The sequence below is a fragment of the Pelodiscus sinensis genome, chromosome 27 (assembly GCF_052426305.1).
Source record: "Pelodiscus sinensis isolate ZL-2025 chromosome 27, ASM5242630v1, whole genome shotgun sequence".
In the NCBI taxonomy this organism is placed as follows: domain Eukaryota; kingdom Metazoa; phylum Chordata; order Testudines; family Trionychidae; genus Pelodiscus; species Pelodiscus sinensis.
In genome coordinates, this window is record NC_143078.1 from 6,004,726 (window position 1) to 6,013,371 (window position 8,646).

The window sequence follows — 8,646 nt, forward strand, 5'->3', positions numbered from 1 at the left end:
AGGCCCTAGTGGCAACCTGGGCTAATCCAAGGGCCAAAATGCACCCTGCCCCCGGAGGGTGACTTCCTGTGCCATCCCACAGAGAGCCTGGGTGGGTATCATCCACAGTCCCCAGACTGTGGGGAGCCCGTACCCAGTGTGCTGGGATCTTGGCCCCTCGGGTCCTGGCACTGGCACCCTTGCCTTGGACACTCACCGCAAGCCCTCGGTGGCAGCAGCGCCACGAGCCCCAGGAGCCAGAGTGGGCAGCAGTGGCCCGGTCTTGCCACAGCAACAAACGCCATGGAAGGCCTGATCCACCAAGCTGAGACGGAGCTGCCGCCAGGCAAGCGATGGGGTGGGGCGACTTCACAGAGCTCCGCTGCAGGACGTGGAGGGAGGAGGAGAGGAGCCCAGCCGGCAGGCAGAGCCCTTTCCCGGCCAGTGCGTTCTGTGCGATGCTGCCTGGGAGCGGTGGCACTGAGCTTTGCCCAGCTCTCTCCTTCACCAGCGGAACTTCAGTGCAGTCCAAGCTCCAAGTCTTTGTGCTTGTAAGTGACGCATCATGCCAGGACCCTCCCCCGCCCAGCGCTGGGTCACTGTGTCTTTGGAATGTGGACGAGGTTTCATTTGTCCTGACGGTAGGCAGACACACCTCATTCTTGAGCTGATAACTTAAGGGTGTGTATGCTGGGGGAGGAAGGGGAAGAATGCTCTAGTAGGGCAGACAAGCCGGGCCATAAAACAATACAGCCAAGTTCACAAAAGAGAATTCCATGCGGAAAATGTGCACCAGTCACTGAGCATGACAGAGCTGATCTTTAGCCTCCCCCCTGCTTCGTGCCTGTTGTTTCTTTTATGTCTGAGTTTGGCAGTCTCTGAGCAGTGAGGCTGTTCAACACAGCACAGGATCAGACTCTCTGGGCTTGTCAGTACTAGAAAGTTGTACTCCTTTCACTGTAGTAGTAGAGCTAATGTTATACAATCCCATGGACCATGGCCTCAGCAATAATCAGGGAAATGCATGTAGCAGTCCAGTGAGTCTTGTAGGGGCAAGAGAATAAGTCACAGAAGTCACTGTTCAACCACTGTCACGACATCCAGAGTCAGGCCTTTTACAATACAGATTTTTTTAAAGTGAAAATCTCTTCCTGAACAGAAATAGTTATACAGGTAGTGCTTTTAAGTGTACACAAGCCCGTAGCCGAACATTCACCATTGTTTGAACCAATCCTTTCATGGTTGTCCACTCACTAAGTGGCCCATCAAACTGATTCCTATTGTAAAACGTAATGGAAAGTGTACTGTAAATACACAGAAGCTTCAGAGGGTAGCCGAGTTAGTCTGTGCAGGATAAACTTAAAAAACACCAAACGGTCTGGTAGCACTTGATAGACTAACAAAACTTGTAGATGGTATCATGAGCTTTTGTGGGCACAGTCCACTTCTTCAGATGACTGGAGTTTTGAGTTTAGGATATGCAGACCAAAAATAAATAGGAGGGGGGGAGTGGAAAACAAGGAGAAGAGGTTATGAAAATATCAAAGGGAAAAACAGGAAGGCAGAACAGGCAATCAGTAAGCATCTGAAGATTGGATAGTTAAAATGAAGCAGATAAGGATCAAAGTCAATAGATAGGAAGGGTACCAACTCAAGAATCTACACAACGAGCTGTTTGCACCTTTATTGAATGTTAGGTTGGTAATGTCTCAGCCATCCCTCATCCGGAGTGAGGCCATTAGCATGAGAATTGAATTTGGGGATGAATTGTAATTCCAACACTTCTCTGTGTATTTGGCTGGTAGAGTTTGTTTGTGTCAAGACAGCCACCCAAAGGAAATAAGCAACACAATTACCCTGTAGTCAGACTTTCACCAGACAGCAATTAGCAACAGACTGAACACAATGGGGAAATACAATGTAAAATATAAGCCCATGCAAGTCAGTTCAGGAAATAATTACATGTTAAATGGAAAACAAACAAACCCTACGAGGAAGCGATGAGTGTGCTGTACGTAGTTGCATGCAAATTACTTCAGCAGAAACAAAATCACATCAGCACAAGCTAAGCTATGAAGCATGTGGCATGGAAATGTGAAAGTTCCATATATTTGTATTAATGTTATTTGGTGCATTGTAAGGTGCAAAACAAACAGACACACACAGAGAAATGGAGAGAGGAAATATATCGCTTGATATAATTTTACACTGTAATTATCTTCTGGGCAGCCAATTCTTATGCCATTGTAAGTGACTTCAAGGATTCAATTTAACTAATTACTAAGAGCAAGTACAGTTAAATTCCATTACTGGGCTCAGTTTGAAAAAGAAAGATCTATATCGGTGTTCTTCCTGAAGGAGCCTATAGATGACACACTTAATATTCCACATTTAGGAGTCTATTAAAATGCCCATTTATGAAGTGCAGCCTCTGCTAGCATGGCAGATAACATCTGGGGAACAGTTCATAACACACTGCAGTATAATAAGCCAAGAAGAAAAAGACTTTAAAACCAACAAAATCCAAATTGCAAAGACAGATGCAAGGATCACGTTTGATCACTCTATGGAGGTGTGTACTGCTAAAAGTGACTTAACATTTCACTGCAGACTTATTCTCAACCACTCAGAAGACACAGCAACAGTCCATATGCTACCTGTGCCAGAAATGAGCAATGCTGTTTTTCTGCCACGGAGATACATTTTGTAATCATTTAAGCCAGTTAGTCAAATGCCCTTGTTACATGAGATGCAGTGCAGCAGTCCACAAACCTGGTGTTGCCCCTGCCTTCTTGGGTCGTTCTGCACCTACCAGGGAACTGGGGTTAATCCTGATGGCGCTTGTGTGGAGTGGAGAGCTTTCAGCACCCTGCAGGATTGTGCATATGGAGACACTGCATCAGAAATCCTGTTCCAGAGAGTCTCAGGGCCCAGGTCAGCCTGTCTCTCTCACCCTCCCCTATCCTAGTGTCTCTGAGCCCAAACGCCTACAATGCAAATTAATTGCCCCACAGCCTACATCCAAAACAACTGACCTGGGGCAGTCACAGGTGCACCGAGGGTCTTTGATACCCCTCCCCCAATGCAGCTGCCTTTGGGTAGCAAAGTAACTCCTGGTTAACAGCAACTTTACATCACAATTTTAAGGCAGGACAGAAGCCACCCAAGTGAATGCTTTTATTCTTGCGGGAAGAGACTTGGGGTTTGTAATGGCCATCAGCAGTTATTTTACCTCTCCACTGAAACACAGCGCCACCGACAGGATGCTAGGATTCAGGTGCTACAACCCAAGGGAACAGCACCACCTACTGAAGCACTAGCAATATGCCTTTCAGCAAATATTTTCTCCAGGTCCCCCAACAAAGCCATGACCCAGATCCAGCACTGTGTCCTTCATGGGGTCTGAGTAGTTTATAGATGGCATTGTCACAGACACTACAGAGAATGAATCAAACAACTGTGCTATTTACTGCAAACTTCTGCAGAGCTTTCATCAGATTACTGGGGCATACATTTTCCCCAATTATTAACCAGACGAAATCTGAATGCTATTCAGAAAGGTACAGATGGCACAAGTAACCTTTAATACTAAAAATATATGAGAAAAATGTATTTTTATACAAATACACAAGAACCTTATTTGATTTACTGAATTTAACCAGCTGGCTAATTTGCTTCACTAATGATAAGCTAAAAACATTGTGTATACATGCAAATAAAATCTGGCTTCATTAAAAGTCAATGTATTTCACTTTCCTGGTTCTAAGTTGAGCCCGGTGTGTTTAAAGCCGAAACATGAACAGCAATGATAGCCTGCTCCTTTCAATAGGATAATCGCTATAGCAACAGGTCTGTTTTTCATAAACAAGTAGGGAACCATACAGTAGGAACTCTTCAAAGAAGCTGTCAGTGTCACCATAGTGGTAGCGTAGCTATGGGTGAGTCATGGCCCGCCCACCCACATAGCATCCACGTCCATGCAAATCAGGGATGGAGGTCCCCGAATCCACAGGCTGGGACTCCTGACCCTGGCTGGGTGTCCATCGGTCTGGCCTCATTGCTCTCCTGCATGTGCCGTGGTGCTGCTGTCCACGGGGTGGGGAGGGGAGGGCCTCAAGGGGCAGGTCTGGGTGGGGCTAGTGCTGGGGCCAGAAACTGGGGAGCAACATGTAGCATTGGCAGGAGGGGGATGAGGCCAGCCTGGCAGAGCCCCCCTTGACCTCATGGGTGCACCTCACAGTCTGGGTGCCCCAGGTGCCTGCTGAGCAGTAAGAGGGGTTGGGGGGGCAAGTCCCCATCCCTCCTGCTCCCTTTGGCCACAGCACCGGATCCCTTCCTGAGCACTGTATCCTTCCTACCTCCATCCAGCCTCCATAAGGCACCGGATTCCTCCTGCACAGCTGATCCTTCCTGCCCCCATTTTTTTCTGCCACCCCCACAGGGCCCTTCATCCCTTCCCTCTTGCCCCAATCATTGCCTGTCCCCCTTAAAACAGGGGCCCACCACTTTTCCTATCCTAGCTATATAGCACCATAATGCTCTTCAGGAGTCTTTGACAGGAAATAGCCCTCAAATGCCCCATGATCTCCATCCTCCAGTAGAAGACGTTATTATACACGAGGACTATGTCCATGTCATGCAATTCTCACTGTAACACTTGCACATGGTCTGTTGGCTACTATAACCATGCACTAAAGACCAAGCCCTATTGGTGCTAATTAACAATTGTTTTGAGGACTCTGAAGGAACGCAGACAGCCAGTGAATTGGAGCCTTTTCCCTTACACTTTGGAGAGTGGGGTTTAGGATCTAGAGCAATGCGACTATAAGGGAGTTTCATCCGTTCCTATTTATGCAACTCAATAAGCCACTGCAACACTTAGCAGGGCTGGCAATTTCTGCATCCAAAAGTACCTGGATTCAACTAGATAAGAGAATCTCTGACAAGAATCGCCTTTTATGTTGCCCAAGCTGGTGAGTGAAAGGAGGGACTAATTGTTAACTCACAGGCTATGTCTACATTGCTCCCATTTTGTGCAAAAAATATGCAAATGAGGAAGCACAGAACATTGCCACACCTCACTTGCATAATTAATGAGGCTCCATTTTTGCACAAGAGGCTTTTGCGTAAGAACCCCCTCTTGTACAAGAGCCATTCTTCCTGAAAAAAATGCAGAACGTCTCGTGCAACAACAGAGCCTCATTAATTATGCAAATGAGACAGTGATATTCCGTGCTTTGTCTCATTTGCACATTTTTTGCGCAAAACAGGAGGGCTGTGTCTACACTGGCATGAATTTCCAGAACTGCTTAAAACGGAATACTATTCCGTTTTCAGTTTTTCCGGAAAAGGAGCATCTACAGTGGCAGGCTGCTTTTCCGGAAAAGCGTCTGTGGCCAATGTAGACGCGCTTTTCCGGAAAAGACTCTTGGGCTGTCTACACTGGCCCTTTTCCGGAACAGTGTTCCGGAAGAAGGACTTATGCCCGAGCGGGAGCATAATAGTTTTTCCGGAATAGCGGCTGATTTTGTACAGTAGAGCATTGTTGCTTTTCCGGAAATTCAAGGGCCAGTGTAGACAGCTCGCAGCTTATTCCGGAAAAGCGGCTGATTTTCCGGAATAAGTGGCCCAGTATAGACATAGCCCATGAGTGTAAACTAGATAGAATTGACAAAGCTATCCAGTAACTCCTGCCAGGAACACGGGGGAGTCGGGGCTGACAAAACTGAGTGGGCAAGTGTACACTATATTTACCTTTAGCTGCCTCTGCTTAGTTCTAGTCTTGCCTCACTTTTGCAAGCATTCCATTGACTTGAACAAACACAAAGCGGGATGTTTATTACAGCAGGCGGGAAATTCTACGAAGTTCCTCCTGCTGCGAGGAGGTATTTTGCCATTTTTGGTGTCAATTCATAAGCAAGTATATACTTAACGGTTGCCTTAATACTTTACAACACAACAGCTGGAGCACACAGGTGAACAAGTAAATTACCTTTCCTATCAGAGCAAGTGTACATGCTATGATTGTGAACCTCCCTGTACTAAAGGTGCCACTTCAAGGCTGAATTAACCACATAGAAAACCACCCAGGGGCTGGTCTTTAATGATTCCAGTAACACACAAAAGCAGCTGAAAAACTGAAATGCCAAAATCCAACAACCCCACAACTATGGTGTCTGAGCTGATCACTCCTGAGAAAAGCTTCAGTTCTGGACTTGGCAGAAACTCTGCACATGTGTCTGTGCTTGGATACGGTAAATGGAATGACTTAATTTAGAAGGGGAGAGGCACAGGCGTTGTCCAGGAAACTGTAAGTCATGTTAGTTTTGGCAGAAGGTGAAAATGGGGAGGGATGAGAACGTCCCTGAGTAATGTGGTGATGCAAAAGTTTGACCTTAGGAGGAGATAGACTCCAAAGTACAGTGTAAAGAAAGGATCTTTTCCATTCGCCTGTTGGTGTAAACTAGCCCTCTCCTATGAAGTCAGTTATGCCCTCTTCAGGCAGGTGGGAATGTTGTCTTGTATTCACAAGATGGGAGGAGAGGTCATTATAAACAGCCTGCCTAGCTCTCAGTGGGAAATGCCTATTCTCATCATTTCACCCAACACCTGCTCCTCAGCCAGCCAAACAGTTACCAGAACTTGCTTTTCATTACCTCCTCTGAGAAAAGGCAGGCAAGGGAGCCTGTATTCGCCAGCATCCTTGTCCTACAGTCCATCTTAGTCTGCCTAAGTCCTGGAGCATGGGGGAGGCGACCATGGCAGAACTGCACGGTGAGCCGGCCCTTTCTGGCTCATTTGTACATTTTAAATGAAGCAGTGCTGGTTTTTCACTTTCTTTTGCTTGGTCAGTTTTAATACTAGACCCTGTTGCCCCCTCATCCCTTCCCTCTAACTCCAGCACCACAGTAGATATGGCAGCAGGAAAGACTTCTATCTTCTTCCCCTTTGGCAAGGGCTGTGCACAAAAGAGGACAACAAGGCTATGTCTACACTGGCCACGCATGCATAAGAAAATATGCAAATGAGGCCTACAGATGAATATTACTGCACCTCATTTGCATACCTAATGAGCCATCATTTTTGCAGAAGGGGCATTTGCACAAGAAGGAGCTGTCTACACTGCTTCTTCTTGTGCAAACGCCCCCACTTGCACAGGAGCCGTTCTTCCTGGAAATAAGCGGGAAAACGGCTCTTGCACAAGCGGGGGGGGGGGGGTTTGCGCAAGAAAGGGCAGTGTAGACAGCTCCTTCTTGCACAAAAGCGCCTTCTGCAAAAATGGCAGCCGATTAGGTTCACAAATGAGGCACAGCGATATTCATCACCGTGCCTCATTTGCATATTTTCTTGTGCAAGGCTGGCCAGTGTAGATGTAGCCCAACAGTATTACACAGTCCTGGGCTTCCTGCTGCAGTCTGAGCCCTGTGTGGAGTCTTGCATAGAACAGGTGCCCTATGAACATTAGTGGAATTAAGCCTTGTACACAGAAGAGGGTTGAGGCTTGGCTAACTTATTACAGCATTATGGAAATTAGAACTGAAGTTACCACAGCAGCTCATGTTCTCTCAAGGAAAACAAGCTGACATTTGAAGCCAGACAGATGTTGTTTGAAAACTGCTATAAATGCCAGCTATGGTCATACCAAGCATAGCTCCTCATGAGCTATTAGACTCCCACTTATGCCTTCAGTGGAACAAGGAGTGGTTCTCTCCTTTTAAGTATAAGCTGATACTCAGAGCAAGCCAGGACCAGCCCGCAACATTTTGGCACCTGAGGTGGGGAGCTCAAATGACACCCTCATACCCCCTTCGCTTGGACCAAAACTTTGCAAGGTCTCACTTCTGCCTTCTTCCTGTTCTACTCCTCTCATGGTACTTCTGCTACCTACATATGCACCAGCAGCAGACACAATTGTCTACTCTCTGGGTCCTAGTGGCACCCCCCTGCAGTCTGGCACCTGAGGCGGCTGCCTCAGTTCACCTGATGGTAAAGCCAGCCCATCACTAAGCAGTTTACAAAATACTGTCTATAGAAGTGATCTATAAAATTTGTCTTTCTGGAATTAATGTTAGAACTTCGTCTCCCATTCTTTCCCCCTTATTTTAAGCACAGGCAGAATAGGGTATCAAACGGAAGTCAGACAATATAAGTGACATAGGAAAACAAAAGTCAGTGGAGTCTTGCCTTGTGTCAGGAAGAGCTCTTTGTTGCAAGTCAGTCATTGTCCAGAGTCAGCCCTGACTAGGATGTGTTTCTGGCTTGTGTGTGACCCCACCCTGTGAAAGTCTCAATTTCCACAAGTAGAGAGTCACTGCCTAGAGAGGTCATGAATAAATAAAAGAATCTTCTGTTTACATCAGAAGTTGCAGAGGAGGAAAAGTACTCAAAACCCTGTTCTTATACTTCAGTTCCCTGTACAATCATCTTGGCATAGGCGACAGCCTCCTCCAAGTCCATCCAAAGTTAAATGTAAAACAGAAAACCTGAAGAAATTAAAAGAAACTTTTAAAAAAGCGTTACCCGGGGCTTTTCAAACAGAACACTCTGGTAACTTAACTTGTTTTTCTTCGTGTGCTCCAGGCACAATATTTGCCTATATGCAAAGGCAATAGGTTTAGAGCATCCCAAACAGTTGCCCCAAGTATGAGACTGTCTCAAGTGATCAAC

At 46.4% G+C, this 8,646-nt stretch overlaps 1 protein-coding gene and 1 long non-coding RNA gene across 8 annotated transcripts in view; one reads left to right on the forward strand and one right to left on the reverse strand.

The window, feature by feature from the left end:
• CD55 (CD55 molecule (Cromer blood group)) overlaps positions 1 to 7,056 on the reverse strand; it is a 30,193-nt gene extending 23,137 nt beyond the window's left edge. For 6 of the 7 annotated variants that reach the window (XR_016347952.1, XR_016347949.1, XR_016347953.1 and 3 more), the window contains exon 1: positions 197 to 7,056. Coding sequence is in view for 2 of the 7 variants with exons in the window: in XM_089773664.1 (XP_089629790.1) it covers positions 197 to 284 (88 nt within the window). In the remaining 5 variants the exon portion in view is untranslated. The remainder of the gene's footprint in view (positions 1 to 196) is intronic. The other variant, XM_089773666.1, reaches the window with a different exon arrangement.
• LOC149521391 (uncharacterized) overlaps positions 1 to 8,646 on the forward strand; it is a 66,753-nt gene that overhangs the window by 35,388 nt on the left and 22,719 nt on the right. The gene's annotated exons all lie outside the window — the stretch shown is intronic.